At 39.2% G+C, this 19,308-nt stretch overlaps 2 protein-coding genes across 2 annotated transcripts in view; one reads left to right on the top strand and one right to left on the bottom strand.

Annotated features, from left to right (window-relative positions):
• Positions 1–19,308, top strand: part of LOC127371851 (zinc finger protein 679-like) — a 395,275-nt gene that overhangs the window by 182,173 nt on the left and 193,794 nt on the right. The gene's annotated exons all lie outside the window — the stretch shown is intronic.
• The window catches only part of LOC127371835 (copine-9-like), a 150,697-nt gene that overhangs the window by 23,212 nt on the left and 108,177 nt on the right, over positions 1–19,308 (bottom strand). The window contains 8 exon segments of the mRNA XM_051414999.1: positions 4,993–5,174; positions 7,237–7,283; positions 8,803–8,864; positions 9,043–9,096; positions 9,429–9,504; positions 13,892–13,933; positions 16,510–16,614; positions 18,143–18,246. Of these exon segments, the coding sequence (XP_051270959.1) occupies positions 4,993–5,174; positions 7,237–7,283; positions 8,803–8,864; positions 9,043–9,096; positions 9,429–9,504; positions 13,892–13,933; positions 16,510–16,614; positions 18,143–18,246 (672 nt within the window).

Genomic DNA, 19,308 nt, shown 5'->3' with positions numbered 1-19,308 from the left:
TTTTTATGTCCAAAAACCACATGTGCCTTGAATTCTCAGTAGTTACACGAATTACAGGTGAATTTTCACTTGTGGCCTTGTGTATAGAAGGTGCACTCGTCTGAATCAGCTAAGACTGTATCATTTAGACAAGCATGTGTCAAACCTGTGAAAAGCTCTTTGATCTCCTGTGACAAAAGAAGATATATCGCAGGAGAAAAAGATCACATTTCTCAGGTTAAAAAAATCTTAACCCTTAAATTGTCTGATTCCTTTTCACCCTTTGAAATACTGACTTCTATTCATCACCGCACCACACATCCATCCATCTATTGAGCCCAGCCAAGTTATCCGTTGTCTGTTCCTGATTGCTGCTTTGAAAAGCTGCGGGTATATTTGGAAACACACTTCACTTAGTCTGTCTGGAGAATAAAGATGATCAAAATCATATAAATGTTCTCTTACTTTATGCATCACCTCTGAGATAGTTAATTTAATATGATGAACTTGAGGGCCATAGAAAGTGCTCTAGTACTTCATACAAGGTCCTTCTGGCAAATAACACCAATGGGCTCAATAAAAATAATAGACCATTGTTCATTACTTGCAAATTTTCAAATCATTCACTGGCAACCCTTTATTTATGTCATTGGGAGTGTGCCTGTGTGAAACTGTTCTTTCTGTTATTTCCCTGCAGTTTCTCTCCTTTCTCCTCTCGTCTCTGTACATTTATGAAGCAGATTCATAAAGCCTGGAATAAGCACACATTTTATTCCACACAACATTAAGGGAGGACTAATCTATTCTGATTATATGATAGGATGTCTAAAGTAAATGGTAAACTTCCTACTATTCAGTCTGTCATCTGTAAGAATATATCCTGTATCTTGCCTTGAACGTGACAATCAATGAAATATCCAATGCAGTATCTGTGTAATGTATCACTGAGCTCTCTATAGGATAGACGTTACTTGAGCTACAATATAGACCTGACAACCCCCATGTAGAGGGCCCGATGAGGTTTTACCATTCCCACGTGTCCTTGAAAACCTGGAAATTTAAAGGGTAGTTTTGCAGTCAAAGAAATTGATCAAAATGACCAAATATCCTGGATATTATCAATGATTTTAGCCTGTGCTCTGGTCAATAGACCTTTTTGACAGCCATTTTGACATAGGGTTAACACAGGTGTTACCAATTAAGGTTACACTCCTGGTTGGGTCACTGGAAAGGCTCTGCTATATTAAATGGAATGGAGCCTTAATTAGTATCATTGGTAACACCTGTGTTTTACCTCACTATTTAATGTCTAAATGGCTGATGTGAAAAAGGTCTACTTGGAAAGTGGAAAAATCGCTTGTGGTGAGAAAAGCCAAGTGCGCCACAAAATTCTAGAAAATTGTGATGCATTTAACTATGTTTTTAGGCATTTGTTCGCAATGAAGTTGCTGGAGAAAATGAAATCATTCATTAAAAATTGAGGAAAACTTCTTCTAGTCAGAATAAAACCGACTGTTTGGAGGGTAAGTCTGGCATCTTCAACACTTAACGAGGAGACCTTGGGCTACTGTCGGTGTATGATTTGTGCATGAGGGTGATTCTTCACTAATTCCTTTTTAAAAAGATACTGCTATTCTTACTATCACCATTGAAACATGGCAGCACAATATCATGAGAAAATATATCCCCCTGTAACAGTAGAAAAAGTGAGCTCCCTTGAAAGCCATGGTATAGTTCGCTGGTGTGAGCAAGACACTGTCCAGGATTGTCAAGAAAAACTGGAAAATGTCCTGGGCTTCTTGAAGACTGGGAACCCTGTCTTTAGTCTGTGGCGTGAACACATGCCCCCCCCAAAATGTGTTACTGTATACAAATATACACTGCATATATGTATTAATGTAATACAGTCTACTATTTTGGCAGTTGGCATACAAGTTAGTTGCACTAACAGGAAATTCAACATTACACATGGTATGCAATTTTCAAATAGTGAGTTTTTCCATTACATACATGCTTAATTGGATTTTTCAACGTGTTGGTATGAGCCGAGCTGTCACAACCCCATCCACAATGCGTTCAGCTGTGAGTAGCTCCTCCATTTCTGCTTTGCATTGCATTTTATTGCAAATTAAATCTCCATGCTGGCATTTTTGAATATGCTCCATTTTGGGGTTTTTTTCCACTATGTAGGTACTTCAGACTCTAAACTTGAATAGAATTAGTGCAAAGTGTGAAATCGAGGCAGCTTAAGTGTTTGTTTATCACAGTGAAGGTCCCTGGTGGCTCTGTTATGGTAAAGGCTGGATTTTCTTTGCATAGTATTACCCATATTCAGATTGCAGGAAAACATTCCCGTGCTTAACAGAGTAGAATTATCCAACATGAACCCGGCGTGCCTCCATCCACAGAGCATGACAGTGACTACTACATATCACCAGATCTCAACCACATTCTGCAAACAATGACACATTATATAAAAAAACCAACCTTGTGTATGTGTTTCTTTCCCAGTGACATGACAGCTAATCATGATTTTTTCAGGCACGTTCACGTGCACGCTCTGAGGCTTTCTGCTCCCTCTCTCTGAGATTACTTTTTAATTATTTCCTCTGAGGCTGAAGTTTTTGTTTAATAATATGGATTTCTTTAAAGCATCAAAAACAGATTCAGAAGCTGGTGCTAATTAAGCGCTAACAGGGAGGACCTCTGGAGTAGAACTTAATCAATGTCAACTAACGATCAGAAAAGACAAATATTTTATCAAATGTCCTTAGGAGAGACAGCTTCAAGCTACACAGACTGTTAATTTGTTGCAAATGTGAGCTATTTAAATTGCACATGTTCATATGTTCTTTATTAGAAGTTAATATATACAAGTGCTGCTGGTTAATTAATTATTCTGACCTTTATCCAAACCAGGGATGTGTCTAATTATAGAAAACAACAACTGCACATATTATTATCACACTATACTGATGAAGTGTCCAACATGAGCCATATATTATGAGGCAAGGTACTAAAACTTTATGTTTGATTAAGTCAAGCAGCTTCCGAACAATAGTTTCCTAATTAGAGTTGCCTTAGCATGACGCAGTGCTGGGATTTGACACGCCGAGGTGAAAGCCAATAGGTTGGCCGCTCACACGGAAAGTTACACAAAGTAATGAGTCTAGACGAGGCCAGATGCCGGTGCTCTCGTCCGCCGCTGACTTCTGACTAGGAGGGAGCCAGGAGGATCATGGGATTTGACAAACCGGATTGAGAACGACAGTTTCAGGTCATAGAAAAAATGTCTCCAGTCCACTAATGAAAGGCCTGAGGTGTGTCGTTGAAATCTTTACACCCATATAAAAGGATCTGGCTATATTATCCTCTTCTTAAAAATAAAAAACTAATCTCATCCTGCAGCCTTGGCACAGCACCAAATATAAGACTAGAGCTCCTTTTTCATGTTCCTCTCACACCCACTTTCTCCTCATTCCCTCTAAAGTAACAGTCCAGGGAGACAGTGGTTTGGAATCCAAGTATAAGTAATTATTTCATTTTGCTATTGTTGCCATCCTATTGGCTGACACTGCTAAGGTAAGTGGCGCCTCATCAAACTGTCTCTCTGTGTTGCTGCCTGTCTGTCTGTCTGCTCTCTATTCTTCCTCCATCACTCCAGTACCATCAAACAGATGAACTTCTTTTCTCTCGACATGCAGCGTGATTCACAATGTTTTCTTCCACCCACCTCTTGTTCCTTTCCTCTGCCTCAGTCATCCACTTCACAAGACTACTCCACAATGCCTAGCGCCGCTTGTGGGTTTATGTAACCTTTCCTTTCATTGACTTAACAAGTTGTCCTGGGTTGAGCTGCTGCGTGTGGTTCAGTACATTGTGTCCTTGTGAGCCTGCACGTGAACACACAAAATGGGGATCCACACCCAGTATGTAGGCAACCTTTAACTGAGTACAAAAACAATCACATACAAATTCTTGAGGTTACCATCAGTCTACTACTACCCTGCCCCAGGTTGGTTGTGCCAATTAGATCAGCGGTTCCCAACCTTTTCCCTCAAGGGACCCCTTTCCTATCATTTAGTAAAGTGACGACCCCTGAGTTAGTGACATATTTTATGGATATTTCATATTATATTCAAATCTGTACAATGAACCAAAGTGAATTATGATGAATTATGATGAATTATTTCCTATTTAGAGAACATTTATACAATTCTCTGTCTGTATTATGTATTCTTATAATTTTTAACAATCATGCAGGCTTACTAGGCTTCTTTTTTGACAAATTCAGTGTTTTCTTGTCCCTGGCAATTGCTCTATTAGACAATTTACATTACATTTACTTTTCTTCACAGAAGTGAACCAGATACTGAGATATAGGCCTACTGTGTATATTTTTAACATTTTATAGCATGCATTAAAATTAAGACGCCTTGCGACTCCCCATAAAGCTTTGGCGACTCTTAGTGGGGTCACAACCCCTAGGTTGGGAACCACTGAATTAGATTGTAGTCATTTGATTAAAGGAGCAATGTGTAAAATATTGTCTCTTTAGCTGCTCTCTGAGCTTTAGAAACCACTGCCTGCTGCTGTTGACTTAGTATCTCAAAATAATAAGAAACTTTATATTTTGATCAATATTTTGATACTAAATCTAGATACTATGGTCAAAATATTGATTAAGTTTCTCATTATAATTACTTACATTATCCCTTATATTTCCCCCTTAAACTGGAAGTGGGCTGTACATCAGCGGCCAGAAAAACCTTCCATCTGACAGATGGACATATGTCACATCCAGTCAGAGCTGACATAAGTCAGCTACAAATAAAACCTTTAAAAAAAGAAGTTGGCAAACTTGTTTCTCTGCTATTCATCAGCAGATCATCAGCTAAAGTTTTGTTAGTACTCAGTCCCTAACAGAGGCACCTACTCGATATCACAAAACGGTACTTGTGCACTAACATTTCTCTCTCTCTCTCTCAGTGATTTTACATCAGAGTCTCTTACCAGTGGGAAGGCGTGGGAGATCTTGCCATCTGGGGGAAGTTTAGCACCAAAGCCGTATGCAGGGAAGAGTTTGTCACTGTCATAGTCCTGGATGATCTCCCCCACAGCCTTCAGAGCCATGGCGTATGCATTCATCTGGTACGGACTCATGTAGTGCAGTGAGGTGGGCTGTGATGGGTTACCTGGAGAAAGACGCACCACACCCAGCACACACAAAGCACAGGGATCTCATATTATAGAGGGATTAGAAAAGCTCATAGTACGATTAACATGACCAACTACTTTTTAGATAATCAAGACATGCAAATTGATAAATGTATTAAAGCCATGTCCACTGAAATAGTGAAAAGTGAGGGTGAGTGCAACTGCACCACTAGATGCCACTAACTCCTACACACTGGTCCTTTAATCACAGCATGAAACATGGATAAAATAAATTCCATATCAGCCATTTACTTAGCTTATCCCTGGTATTACGCCAAAACGTGTAATACCACCAGTCCACCGTAGCAGTGTCACGCTTTGCCTCGCCAGTTTTCAACACAGTCTCATTCCACAGTCAAGTTAGCAATAATAAGTATATAACATCCGGTTACACACAGAGTCCTGTGTTTGTTTGACCCATCCATCCACACCACCTGCTTTCTATGTGGACTTTGTTACTCTTTATACTACGCCTTAATAAGCTGGAGATATACTGTGTATCATGCGTTAACGTCACAGATGTTTTCTCCTTTTTCTGAGGATGTGCACAACCAATGGTCCAAACGTGAGGCAGCCATCATGCATACACATATATGTAGTTAAAAGCAGGGTATTACAGTAAAAAAAAAAACAGGTCAATGCGGCACAGCTGCAGATAATTCCAGCACAACCCCTGAAAACCACTGAAACATCTATCTCCCTGGATATTGACACTGACTGCTTGCTCATTCAGCTGTAAATTACTACATACCCTTTCCCTACATTCTCCTTTTATTGACTGAGGGGATTGACTGACAGATCTTTTTTTTTTCCTTCTCTCATCTCAGATATTTTCCTCGTGTAATTATAAATCTAGCTTGAAAAAAGGGATAACAATGATCAGGCTTGCAGTCATTGAGCTAACCCAGGGGTCTGCAACTCTGTGGCTCTTTAGCCCCTGTCCAGTGGCTCCATGTGGCTTTGAATTTTATCACTGTTGTAAGCCTAAAGTAATTCTTAAATTATCCAAGTGTAAAAATATGTAGCCTATACATGGAATCAAATAAATGTGTTTGCATTTTGTTAAATAAAATGTGTCACAACTGAACTGGACACATAGCTGACAAAGGCTTATGTTTGTCCAAGTTGAAAAGTCTGAGAACTGAGTTTGAAGTTGTCACCCATCAAAAGGTCATTCTCGCTCAAAAACTGTTTGACTTTAAGTATGCTTTATACATTATTAAAAACGTCATAGTGACGAGTTTGGAACCAGTTTAATTGATTTTTATTTTGGTTGTAATAATGATGTCTTATCATGTTTGTTTTGTAACTCACTGCAACCTTTAAATGTTTTACTGCAGTGGTTCATATTATATTTGATGCATGACAATAACAGTAGAGAACACCTGATGGACTTTACAATAAACCCAAACAGTGAACACAATAACTGACTAGGATGAATTTTGAGCAGAATAATTGCATTTTAGGAACTTTATGTGCAATCATAAATAATTAATAGGTTTCCTTTTCTTGTCATTGTTCTATCTGCTTTTTGGTTGTTTTAACTGCATACTTTTCTAAACCACTGGTTTAACATACATGGATAAAGAAAAATACAGTTGTCTTATTTGTAAGAAATTACACCAAAAGAACCAGTATTAGTTGACATTGACAACAATGTATAGATTTTTTTAAAATGCTACTCAGCGCATATCTAAGTCATATGCACAGGGACAACAAGGGGTGTAAGAAAATATCGAAACATTTTGTATTGTGATATTGTATTGATTCACTGTTGATTTTTGTGTTTAAACCCCCAACCGCTAGAATGCAGTGTTGTAAACTGAGTATCGTGTCGCCAGATTCTTGCCAGTGCACAGTCCTAGTGACTGACAATCATATGTTGTAGGAATATTACAAAGGGGAGCAATCCAAGAACAGCCCAAAGAGTCCATAATTCAAGCAATAACTGTGACAATCACAAACATTGCAGGTAAAACATTTTGACTGAACAACACGTGTGGACATTTCCTGCATGCACAAGATGTAGCGCTGTCCTACCGTTGGATGCTGTGAAGTCTATGGCCACAGTGAAATTGAGTTGTGTCCTGGTGAGAGTATCATTCAAAACAGAGATGTTAGGAATGTGCCAGTATCTCCAGATGGGAGAACATTTACAGCTGTTCAGGCTAGACTGAGAAACTCCTCAACGGCTCACTGCTATCACTTATAAAGCACCAAGCAGGGGATCTGCACCATGATTCAAACAATACGAGTCCATTAACTTTCAAATTGAAGTGCTGATAACCTCTGTTTCGTCTTTACATGTGACTTTGTTCATGCCGAAGACTTTCTATGTGTTTCTCCGTGAGTTTTATTCATATTACTAGAAACCACATGCTGTTATCTGAGTATGCTTTGGAAAAACAATGGTAGCACGTTTTTAGATTTGTGAATGGGTCGTGCAGGCCTTCATTATTTCAGTATAATACAAAAATCCAATTCCAGATAAACATCACATCACGGAGGACATCATATCTGCTAAAAGAATATTATTAAATAAAATGCTACGGTATCCATAAAAATATGTCCTGTTGCTATTGAGAAGAGTTCTAGCATAGTAGTATCAAAGCTCAGCCTTGGTAATATTGCCATTTTATTCCAACGAGTTTCATGCTTAAGCCTACAGCTCAAAATCCTTGAACCTGTTACTGTCGATAGAAAAACTGAAAAGAACTTTAATATCCTGAAGCATGGTCATCTGATGTCACTCTACCCACTTTGTTACATTATGCTTATGCTTTGGAAAATAGTGGGAAATAATTTCCTACATGACGTGATTGAAAACTTCTACAAATAATAGCCTAACTTGTAAAAGGCTAAGGGCACAGTCAATTCAATCAATACCGATGGAATTGCCACAATCAGTGGATTCCCTTAATCAAGTAAATCTGCAAATCTTGCCTTAAAGTCCCAGTGTGTTTTTAGAACAGGTTTTTGGTTAGATGTATCAAATTCTGATAAGCGATTCATTTTGCGGGGGTTGTGGCGCTACAAAAAATGTATTCACCATTTTACATCCGCATCTTTCACAATATAACCTTATGGGAAAAGATACTTTTGGGCCAGTGTGCAATAACACGGATCAGCTACTATGTCAAATTGGCTTTGGGGCCTGGTGCACTTCCTGGGGGCTTGGTTTATAGCCTAACATTCGTTTTTTTTTACTTCTGGCTAACATTTATGTTTCAAAAATAATAAAAGTGGTGTTCCATTGTGAAGAAGCTTATTTTCTGCAATAAGTCCATTGGCTTTTTGTTGAAGGAACCAGGGCAATGCTAACTTCCGGGTTGGCTTACAATAATACGCCATCCCTGCAGCTCTCCATTATGAGAGCTATTGTGCTAGCCCAGCTGGCTAGCATGTTAGCAGGTACCTCACCAGTCAAGCAGTCTATCAACTTGCCCTGTGACTCTAGAACCAAATATTTCACAAAGACGCACAGATTCATTTCAAGATTCAAATCACTTTCTGGTGCAACCCTGCCTTAAATCGAGCAAAAACCTGGTGCAGAACTTTCATGGCTTCCCATAGACACTGATTAAACACTAGAGACCGAGCTCTTACCCTCCTCTGATGAAGTCGACAAACGTGTATTCTGACTCCACTTTGAAAGACAGCAGGGTCACCTTGAAAATGGAGAGAGAGAGTGAAAGGGAAAAGAAGGAGGGAGATACAAAGAGGAAGACAGCAGTGGACAGATAAATGGGGCTCATGGCAGACACCATCAGTTTGCTGCTCTGACATGTCCCTGCTTCAATGAAACATGTAACAGCTGCTAATAAGACACACTCCGACAGGTCTTACCGTTCCTGAATTGACGTATTTCTTCTTCTTGCCTTTCTTTTTAGGATTCAGAACCTTGACCGTGAGACAGGAAACAAGAAATTAGTTTTTTTTTTTAACAAATATGCCTGAGCAAAAATGTGTAGTCATTCACTGCATGTCTGCGTCAATGTGCCTGGATGTTGATAATATATTGTCCTGAGATGAGGGCTGCAATTTATCATACAAGAAATAGTACTTAAATGAATAATAAATGACGCTGCCAAAGGAACTATTGATGTTGCTGCAAGTTCCCAAAACACTGCTGAATTTTTGATATCCTTTACACATTCAGGAAAATAAAGTTTTGGAGAAACTGTGTATTCCTTTTTAATTATGCTGATCAAGTTGCTATTCTTGTATTTTACCTCATAGACATTGAACTGGCTTTGGCCTCTGGACAGTTCTCTGTAGCTGGTGGTGAACTCTCCGATAAAGTCATGACTGGAAGAAAAGTTGATTTAGACAGGAACAGACAAGAGACAAGAGAGAGGGAAACTGTTATACTACATCAGTAACATGATTCCTAATAGGATAGGTATAGATATATATCATTCTGTGTTAAAACTGCTATAACAAAGAATGATAATTCGAAAACAGATGGTTTTATTCAATAAAAGATACCAAGAACACCGGGCACTCTTTAGGTCTTTCAATTACACAAGAAATTGACCCCTCCCACCCTGGCCACAAACTCTTTGACCCTCTCCCCTCTGGCAGGAGGCTGCGGTCCCTTAGGACCAAAACCTCTCGCCACAAAAACAGTTTCTTCCCATCTGCAGCTGGCCTCATTAACAAGGCCCAGACCCCCCACTGTCACGGACTCTCATACCCACCCTGTTTATACAGTATGCATTACATTAATGGACTCCCGTCTTCTGTACAGTTTTCCTATCTTTATTTATCTATATTTTCAAAAAAAAGTACTTTATTCTTGTGTGATTTTTGTGTGATTTATATATTTATCTTTTTATTTTTTTGTGTGATTGTATATTTTATGCACCATTGCACCAAGACAAATTCCTTGTATGTGTAAAAACCCACCTGGCAATAAATCTGATTCTGATTCTGATTCTGAAGACGACAAATCCAGATTTGTGGTATTATATAAACGCAAGCAAAACATTGGACTCCCTAAAAACTTCACTCAGGGGCAGTGCAAATAAGTTTTGAGGTTCTGAACCAATTTGTTTTTTTGGTCAAAATGCTCTGAACGTTTTGCGCCTGATAAACGTTTTTACATTTCTTCTCTTTGGTAATTACAATTTTGACCGTATAAAGTACACAAGTTGAAAAAAACAATATATACCACTCTAAAAACAATTAACAACAAAAAAATTAATGTAACATCTTGCATCATTTTTTTCATCATTTTTTTTTTTTAGTTATGGCAACTTATAATGAAATGATGTTTAAAGGGGAACTTGGCAACTCTAGCCATTTCTTCACTGGTTTTCACTTTTGTCGTTGTATGTTTTCTCAACGAGCTCCCCCTACAGCTCTGGGACGTATATTTCAAAAGACTGTCGTAAAAAAACTCACTTGCGGCACCCTCCTCCCCCTTTCTACCGCTGCTGATGTGCATTTGTTGCCGGGCAACTTTTTTGTGTGGAGCAATGTCCACCGAGGTAGGTATTACATTATACACAGTATCATACAACATTGCGTTTATGTGGAATTGCCGTAAAGCAGTTCATGTTTCTCGCTCGTTCTTGCTTCTCATGATACTTCCTATTTTCCAACTTAACATGGTCACTGCACTTGATTTGTGCCAGAATGAAAGGAAAGAAGGTTTTGATGAGTTCAACACATTTTCCATCTGAACATGAAAATAATCCCCTCCAGCATCATCAGCTAAACAAGTAAATATCATCTCCCTCCATGCCCTCAGATCATCTCTGCATCTCAGTATATCACCACCTGAAGCTGTGCGTGACACCAATGCTGCCTGTGCAATGCTGGTATTTAGAGGGGAATCCTCAAGGAGCAGACAATGAGTTCTATCTCCCAACGGGGAAGGAAGGAAATGTAACGGAGGGGGAGAGAGGAAGCAGTAAGAGAGAGATGTTTAGGTCTTTACCAGGAAAGCAAGAGATTTTCTAGTGTTGTCATGCATGTGGATATAATCTACTGCCCTCTAATCACAAGATGTCCACCCTCCTCCTCTTCTCTCTTATACATATACACACTACTGCTCAAAATCAGATGGCTGGGAGGACTACTCTATATTTCTGAATGGTCTTTCATGCTGTTAGGTTGTAGAAAGTCTTCTTTTAAATGTATTTATTTTGTATGAAGAGTTTGCAAAAAAGTAATATTTTGTACACAGAGAACAAAAGACTGTACAGTGGTTCTACCAGAAGGACAATTGAAAGAGCAGAAAGAGACATAGATCCCTCGGAGCGACAGTTCAATAAGAATATGAAATGAAATCAGCAGTCATTGGTTAAAGAAATCTGAGGCTTAACATTAAAATCTGCTCAGATTTAAACAGGAACAGGATCCTGTTTTAGTGTCAAGTGCAGAATAATGTCTAATGCATGCTTTAGATGCTATAGATATAACTGGAAAATAGAAATATAATATTAGTCTAGGGAAGGGGTTTTCAACTACATTGTCCAAGGGCCAGAATTTTTTCTAAGCAGACACTGTGGGGCCAGCAATAAAAAAAAAAAAATACATAGGCCTAATTAGCCTCCTATTAGTTGTTGAGTTATTTTTCATCTAACAGCTCACTGTGGCTGCATTTTAGATGAACAATAGCGGGCAGCCAGTGCCAGGTTCACTTTTCATTTCTCATGATGACTACTTCATAATAAATGTCAACTTGCGTGTCGTCAGTTAAATGCTTAAAATGTGAAGTTGCAGCAGTAGGAAATGTTCAGTTTGTATGAGCAGTAATTTAATACTGCCTTTCACCAGGTATTTTGCCCCAGTTCTTAATTCTGTAAATAAGGAAATATTTAAAATACTTTAATCATTGGCCTTTCTGAGGACCAGGGGGAAGCTTTGGACCCCCAGATAAAGGGCCCTGGTCTGGGGTTAGCACTTTTGGAATTAGATCACAGAATGAGTATGAGAGTCGGATTTTTAACTTGACCACAATTTCACATTTCGTATTGGAATTTTCATCATTTGTGTTTCCACATCTACAGGAAGGCCTGGACATATTTTTTATTCAATATAAAAAGTCAAGTCTTCGAATACAAGCGTTGTTGCATTGGTATAAAAGTGAGATACCACAGCAGTAATGGTAACTTGTGAACTTGTGATGGCCACAGCCATGGCCACACAGCCATGTTAAAAGCGGTAACCTCATACACTTACACTTTCCTTAGTTCATGCTGTTTTTCCTTAAGATTGGTTTATATACCTTTTCAGACACATTATACATTTTGTTGCAAACATTTATTTAGTTTTAAATAACGTACAGGACACTTGGTTTGTTTTACATATATACTTTATTTAGTTGACCATGGAAGGGTATCTTTTTGGAGCGCGTACAATTAGTTGTTTTTGGATTAGTGTTTCTGTTATAATGGTTCTCTTTTGAGCTTACCAGCATTGTGGATTCCACACCCTGGAAGGATGCATGCAGTCTGCTGGGTCAAAGGGGTGGTGCCTTGAACAAGAGCAGCTTTATAGGGGAGGTGGCCAAATTCGACACTACCACTATTTGTTATGTCCGGGGGGATAGCTTTATTTTCTCCCAAGATATTTGAGTTTTGATTTATATTATATTAAAGATATTTATTTGATTAATTAAGATTACATTTCTTTTGGAATAAGTGTTTAGTTGTTTTTTTTTGGTTATTTGTTACCTTTGTTCCTCTTATGGTAGGTCAGTTGTATTTTTGAGTTTGTTATGGTCAGAGCTTAAGTATGGTCTGTTTGTTTGACCTCTTTTAAGGGCCCAAACTTTATCATTATTTTGTTGTAATGATTATTTTTGGTAAAATCAAAAACCCTTCCTTTTGAAATTCTCTTGTGACTCCTTTTGCCTAACTGCTTGGTCCCTCACAGTACTGTACACTGTACTGTACTGTACTTCCGTCTATATGTAACACTTGAGTGAACTATATTGGGGTCCTTGTATTCACTGGGCCCGAACACTGGGTTTAATCTTATCTGAGTGAAAGATGGCACACACTGCAGTCTCTGGCAGAATGATTACACAGGAGTTTATTTTGACACAATCGTGTCCTTATTTTAAGATTAAGGCCTGAAATCTCTGATAATTGCTTGTCATCTGAATAAAAGTTCCTTGCTTTCCTGTGCCCTGGAAAGACAAATAGAATTGTCTGTCTCTGAAAAAGCAGCCAGCTATGCAGAGAATTACTGTCTGATGACTGCGTCAGACCGCTGCAAGACAAAAAATTACCTTGAGTTTCCTCCCGTCTTACACATTGCATGGCAGGGATTTGTAAATCTGGGAGAAATTCAAATGAATTCTAACTGAAATGTATGGACAGCAGTAACACAAGGCCAGACAGCTCGAAAAACCCACACGAGGTTTCCAATTAAGTGTGTGAGAAGAGCTCCAACAGTGACCCACTGTCAGAGAGAAAGAGAAGCTATGTTAGTACTGCGGCCAAAAACCCTGACCACTGTCCAATCAGCTGCCACCTTTCACCTACAAGTTGTTTTTGATTTATCACCCAGCTTGTGGCAGGCGGATGGAGCCCTCCATCTGTTCGAATACCTAATAATTTGACTGAAAGAACTGCACCCAGATGGAACAAGGTGTGACATCCGTGGGATTCAATCTGGAGCTGAAAATGAATAAAAAAAAAAAAAAAAAAAGAGAGAGATAGCGAGCGAGAGAACTTACCTCCCGTCTCTGTCCCAGTCGTAAACGTCCACCTTGACCGTCCTGGAGGGAGGTGAGATGAGGGAGCAGAGGTGAGATTCACAGAGAGGAGAGAGAGTGTGAGGGTGAGAAAGAGAAGCGGCAGAGGAGAGAGATCGACAGAGAATGAGTCAGGAAGTAAACATTTTTCTTGGCCTTCACATCAAAGGATATTTCATAGTTTAAAAGCAACACATATTTAAAGGATGCCTATTACAAAATACAGATAATACAGTTATATTATAAAAGATTAATAACAATACCTGTACAAAGAGGAGTTTTAAAGGAATATACCTGTATTTCACAATGCAAACACAGACACTTATAATATTCAATGTTCACTCCACAGCATACACTCCATGAAAACACTTTGTCATAGTAGGTCAACAGCATAATGAAATATTAAATAATGCCAGAGCCTGTTTACAGCTGGTATTAGAAAGTGTCTCCACTTGTGATCAGATCTCATTTCCTCGCTCTATAGGGCTGTACCCTACTCAAAATGTTGTCAATGTCAACTGTTACTTTCCTTTTTTTGGGTTCAGTGACACACTAACCCGTCGCTTCTACCTGCACTGTCAGCAACCCTGACAGGGAGAGGAGAGACTGAACTTTATGAGCAGAACACACATTTCTTCTTTTTCAACTGTGTGGTAATCTGATGTTTTCGCATCACAGATGACAAAGAAAGACATTAATGCCAGGCTGCTCACAGGCTGTCAGTGTGAGAGTCACTTACAGTGGACAGTAGTAGGAGGTGGTTTTACCGCCGTCTAGCCAACACTAAGTAAATAAAGAAATAACTAAGTAAAAAAAACTTCATGTGTAACATTTGCAAGAAGGCCCAAATAATTAACAATATGTCGTAGATAATGTTTCACAAAGTTTAGAACGTTTTTCCTCACTCAGTAACTCCCAAAATGTTTGAAGAGAGTCTGGGGATATAGTGGTTACTAGTTCAGTGGTCAAATCAAATGAAACAGACAGAAACAAGAGCCCTAGCACATAATTCACATCACTGTGAACTAAATAGACAGTGTGTTTTGTGTGTACTTGCAGTGCGGAGGTAGTCGTCATTTGTGGCCCAGGATGCATTAGCATTTACACTACAAAAGATATGTGGTCCCAGACCACCTCAGCAAGTGGTTTGAGTGATCACAGTGTCTTGGCGGTCATTTACAGTTGTATTTAGAACTGTCCACTTGTGATCGGATCAACCAAGACACATTCTAATAGCAGTTGTAAACAGGCTCATCAGGTATCCATTAAGTACAGTACCCACAGTAGAATACACATAACATTTTGATTAGGTTTTGCCTAGAGCCTCAGAAACCAACCAGTACCTGTGGCTGCTTTAAAGTAATCATGATAGACTGGATATTGGCCCCATGACAAGTCAGGGCCTCTAAATTAATAATGCGGGACCTGCATTAATAAGGTCTTAACCATTTCAGTTTACACGGCTTTAAAATGACCACGAATGTCTATAAACAGATATCTGCATATGAATGCAGAATCTGTAGGAGGGGACTTCTGATTTTGTTGAGGACTATTTTCAACAGTGGATTAATCCACATTTGTGCTCCAGTGAGTATTTGGGGCAGAAGGACAGTGTATGTGGGACTGATCCAAAGTACTTAAACTACAGTGTGTGTTCATGGTAATGAGGGAACATGTCACCCGGTGCAACAGTCTGGCTCATTGATGTGTTTTTAATAGTTTTTGGCAACAACAGAGGAATAAGGTATATAAGCTTATGATACACACACAATGGTATTTGTTATTGGTAAAGACATATCTTTGACTATCGCCTGTTTTTTTAATCAGTGTGTCCAGGCAGTGTAGTGGTCACTTAGGTTGAAGAGGATAATGTTTGATGAGCCAATGCCTTCACTTTCACTTCTTTGCAAATGGGAAAGTTGCCTAGTTCGGCATATTTCGGTAATGTCTTCTGCGTAAATCTTGTCACTGTCCAACACAAAACTGTTTCTGCTACAGTAAACTCAAGTGGTGAAATGACAGTAAAAAGGTCAGTTTTAGTTTTAGTTTCTGTAGTTCATCATTATCAGAACCAATCGGAATTCTGAATTTGAGAATTGGGTTCCCTCAGGCTGCTCCTCACCTCTACAAGGTCCTGGTTTAAAACTAGTTTAGGATAAAGTTGAACCTGGAATGATGTTTTATGGTCACTATAAGTACAATCATTTAGATTTTGTTGCTGCATTGCCTCCGTGTTGGTCTCAATAACACCAGCACTGGCCTGAGACCAACAGCACGGCCGACTGCTGGCATTATTCTGACCACCAAAGAGTCCGACCCTCATATTCAGCTTTATACCATATGATATGATTTGTTCCACCATTCTTGGACATCACTGTTATCCAGTGTAATTTACAGCTGTAATTATTCCTGAAGGAAATATGAAGCACATTTTATACCAAGGAGATGTGATATTAAAAAATGTTCAAAACCAACATGATGAAGATAAGGTAATTTATTTATATAGCAGTCAGACTACTCAAAATCCTTCTGACACTTCAAAGGAATTGGTGGATCATAATAACATCATCTACCCTCTGACCCTGGTGCTATCCCCTTACCTGTCATAGTCTCCATTACAGAGTGCTCTAACAGGGATGGTGAAAGGCTGCCAAACAGGATTCAGATTGTTCTTGATCACCTCAGTTTTGTGGCAGATTGTGAACCTGGAAACACAAAGAGACAGCTCAGCATGGTAAGGATGACAATTCTAAAAAGCTTTTTTTAAAAAAAAAAAAACAACAAAAAAAACGGTTAATGGGAGCTGGGATAGACCAACACATTCTCACTTTCAATTTGTCAAATACTGCCGCTTGGTCAGTTGACCCTCCGCCTCCGTCATTTTTGCATGTGCAGGGCTCCACAGTCAAGCTAGCAAGAATACATTTGCAACATCCAAAGACAAAATTCCACCATGCATGGCCTAATGATGTTGCGTCTTGGGTCCGTCAACCCATGTCTTCATCATCCATGTGTCTTCAAATTCCACTGACAGCATATTAGATAGATATTGTCTGCCTGACGTTGTTGACTTGTGTATTTTGTCTTTTTTCCTTGATATTAGCACTTCTACCATGATTGACTTCTGGCCCGGTGTGCCACAATGTGGATATAACATGTAGCACATGCTATGTGCTGCTTGACGTGTTGAGTCGTATCCCAGCGACAAAAATAGACCAGCTACGGTGCCGTCAGAATGTGCTGTAGCCACATCAAGTGGATTTTGCCCGTTAGACTTTCAAAATAAATCTTGTGTGGTAAACATTGTGAACAATCACAGTTTAGCTATGCACAAAAACTACTTGGTTAGTTTAGAAAAAGATTGTAAGGTTAATTTCGCACTTGAGTATGTGAGTAAAACATAACTGATATGACCTGAAGTAACTTAAGTACATCAAGTGCGTTACTTAAACTGTTGGTTTCACACAGGACCCCAACAGCAGTCTCCTGGGTTAAAGTCCTGTGTTTTTTGAGCCACCCATCCACCCCACCAGCTCCATATATGGATTTTCTCACTCTTTATACTATGTCACTGGACTTTGACGGCGGGTGTGTGCAGAAATTATACTACAGGGATACCTAAAGTGTCATAATTTGTAGTGGAGGACCAGTGCACAGTGAACAAGTGGCAATATTTGATGACTTGGGAGTGAGACGGGTTGGATGGATAGGAAATCTCTCAAAAAGAGACAAAGTGGTTTGATCTCCACTTCCTGTAGTATGTAATGTAATGTAAAAGTTTGCCTCAATGAAAAATATGTGTAATATCTTTGCTCACTGGGTGAGTATTCAAAGGTAGCTCATTTAGACACACAGACAGTCTTTTGAAAAGCAGCTCAACTGAATGAAATCTTCAGCATGAGACAGCAGAAACACAACAAGCTCACAGAGGGTTTTGATCCTGAACTGTATGTCTGAAATATTGAAGGCTACAGTAAGTACAGATTAGAACTTTCTGTGTCAGTGTCAAGAAAATCTATTAGCCCTTCTTCCATCTGACAGGCAAGAAGCTTTCAAACTTCTCGTGGGACTGGATCCAACAGAGAAATCTGCTGGCAGATTATCAGTCGCTGTCAGTAACAAGGGAAGAGTTGTGGCAAACTCGCCTCAGCTGAAGGACTAACAGATGGATTGAACAATAAAGGATTTACAGTCATTTAACAACACACGCACCTAACAAAAACACACACTTACGTCCCATCCTCGTTGCTCCGGTAGAAGACGAGGAAAGGGTCAGACTTGCCAAAGAAATCCTTTTTATCCAGCTTGTTGGCACAGAGCTGCATGGTGGCTATGTCCTGGACGAACAACAACAACAGTTCATGGTTTAGTTCAGTCTAGCAGCTGGACTTGGAATTAATCCCCGTTTTTCACCATACCTATTTGTTCACTTGGACCTAAGGCCTATCTCTTGAAGACCTGAAAAACACACTGTGACCGATTCAGCACTGAAACCCTACAGGTTAAAGATGTATTCACACAAAAAGCAAAGCAAAATTTCTGCTCGATGAGATTACATATAAAGTCAATGCAAAGATGACACAAATAACATGAATTGGGCGAATACGTAAAATTCACCCCGTTTGTGATGGCCTTTGCCATCAGTGTATGAATTTGTATGAATGGATGAATGTGGTATGTAATCTAAAAGCGCTTTGAGTGGTCGGCAAACTAGAAAGGCACTATATAATTACAGTCCATTTACCATTTACTATGAACTGAGTTAGCATAGGCCCAGTCAATCCAGACAGACCTGACAGAGCCGAGAAAGATAGTTGAGTCTTTACCAGGGACCCAAAGTGCCAGTATTTGCTCTTTTGGGGATGAGACTCAACAACTTTTCTCATCTCTGATTGGTTGTTTTCGTCTAGGCCCAATGGAGTATTCCAAATGCCATTAGGAGCACTAACCTGATTTTGTCTCATGTACCACTGTCAGGATACAGTGAGTATAAGGTACAGTATAAGTTTCATCAAATATGAAAGACATTTATTTTTATAAAAGTTACCTACTGCAGCTTTAAATAGAACTGACATTTCATCCATGAAATAAAACTAACCAGGGATGTTTTTCCAGAGACAGACCTTGTGAACCATAACTAATAAATGTGAATGTACACTCTGAGTTCTGAAGCCCTCAAGGACTCTGCAGTATACCATCATCACTGCTATATGGCCTGCAGTGCGAGTTTAACCCTCCTCACATTCATATGCATGATGTGGTATGGTATTAATTCTGTATATACATTACAGCAAACTGCCTCCTCGGTACTCAAATCATTACCAGCTAGGATGTAATTGCCTACGTTTTCATGTGAAAGTGCATACTGTAATACCACTGTGAGCATGTCTGTGTGTGGG

The sequence above is a fragment of the Dicentrarchus labrax genome, unplaced genomic scaffold (genome assembly GCF_905237075.1).
Source record: "Dicentrarchus labrax unplaced genomic scaffold, dlabrax2021, whole genome shotgun sequence".
NCBI classification, from domain to species: domain Eukaryota; kingdom Metazoa; phylum Chordata; class Actinopteri; family Moronidae; genus Dicentrarchus; species Dicentrarchus labrax.
The sequence above is the reverse complement of the archived record's forward strand: the minus strand, read 5'-3'. Positions and strand labels throughout refer to the sequence as shown.